The 1,588-nt window shown below is 31.8% G+C and overlaps 1 protein-coding gene across 1 annotated transcript; it reads left to right on the forward strand.

The window, feature by feature from the left end:
* The first annotated feature begins 479 nt into the window (after nucleotides 1-479).
* LOC124421185 lies at nucleotides 480-989 on the forward strand. The gene has a single exon (XM_046956024.1). It carries the CDS (start codon nucleotides 480-482, stop codon nucleotides 987-989), a length of 510 nt encoding a protein of 169 aa, XP_046811980.1.
* Nucleotides 990-1,588: the final 599 nt, after the last annotated feature.

Consider the following 1,588-nt stretch of genomic DNA (forward strand, 5'->3'; position numbering starts at 1 on the left):
GATGACATTTTATTACCTACAGCTCTAGTAGAAATTTTACATTTAGGAGAAGTATTTACAGTTAGAGCTCTAATAGATTCGGGATCAAAACGATCATTTTTAACTAAATAAATATCAAAAAGGCTTAGTTTAATAACTCAAAATGCAAATTTTGAAATTTGTGGATTAGGGGGTACAGTGGTAGCAAATTCAAGTAAAATATCTACCATAACTTTGTGTAGAAAAAACCACGAGTTCTCATTCAGTACCCAAGTTATAATAGTTCCAAATTTAACCAAATTTATGCCAATCTTTACGATTTCAAACGCTGATCTCTCAGAAATAAAACATCTAAAATTAGCTGATCCTAATTTCTTAGTATCTTCACAAATAGACATGCTAATCGGTAGTGATATAATTCCATATATCATTCAAGATGGAATACAAAAGGCAATCTCCTTGCTCAAAATTCCATCTATGGATGGTATATTTATGGCCCAATGAAATTACATAGCGTTTCTCTAACTGCTAATATTCAAAATAAGGAAGAAAATGATAAAATAAGCTCAATGCTTAAACTATTTTGGGAAACAGAAGAAATTCCAAAATCGAAAGTTCTATTAGAAACAGATCTCTACTGTGAAGAACTTTATAAAAAGACAACATATCGCAGAAGTGATGGTAGATATGTTGCAAAACTTCCTTTTAAACAAGGATTTCCAGAAAACTTGTATTTGCAATCTTCCAGATTCGCAGCAAAAAGTCAATATATTCACCTAGAGGCAAAATTACAAAAACAAATAGATCTTCAACAGATTTATAATGATGTTTTAGAAGAATATATAACATTGGGTCATATGAGGAAAACAAATTCTTCCGAAATTTGTAAATATGGAAAGTATTTTTCATATTATTTACCACATCATGCTGTATTTAGACCGGAAAGCACTTCTACAAAAGTTAGAGTAGTCTTTAATGGTTCTCGTAAAACAAAAGCTCATTTTCGTTGAATGATGTATTGCATATTGGTCCAACGTTGCAATCTGACTTAATGTCAGTTATTTTAAATTGGCGTATATATAGATACGTTTTCAATGGAGATATCGAAAAAATGTATCGCCAAATATTAGTAACGGAAGCAGATTGTCCGTTTCAGAGAATTTTGTATAGAACAAAAACTTCAAGCAATATTGAAGATTACGAGCTGTTAACAGTCACTTTCGGAGTGAATTGTGCACCGTATTTAGCCATACGAACGTTGCTGCAGTTAGCAACAGATGTAAGGAGACAGTCTCCTTTGTCATCTCACATATTAAGACATGAAACATATGTCGATGATATTTTAGCTGATGGACATACTTTGGCTTCAGCCCTAGAAGCGCAAAGTCAATTAATAAAGTCTTTAAAATCAGCTGGATTTCCACTTAAAAAAATTACGGCAAATAATAGCAAATTATTAGAATATATTCCAACTGAAGATATTTTAAGTGCAGACTTCTTAAAACTTTACGATTCGAATGCGATGAAGATGTGAAACCTCAGACTCTTTCAAGGTGGAACATTTTCTTAGAAGATTTTATACACATAAGATCCATTCAAATCCCCAGAT

Source organism: Lucilia cuprina, unplaced genomic scaffold, assembly GCF_022045245.1.
Source record: "Lucilia cuprina isolate Lc7/37 unplaced genomic scaffold, ASM2204524v1 Scaffold_4662, whole genome shotgun sequence".
NCBI lineage: Eukaryota > Metazoa > Arthropoda > Insecta > Diptera > Calliphoridae > Lucilia > Lucilia cuprina.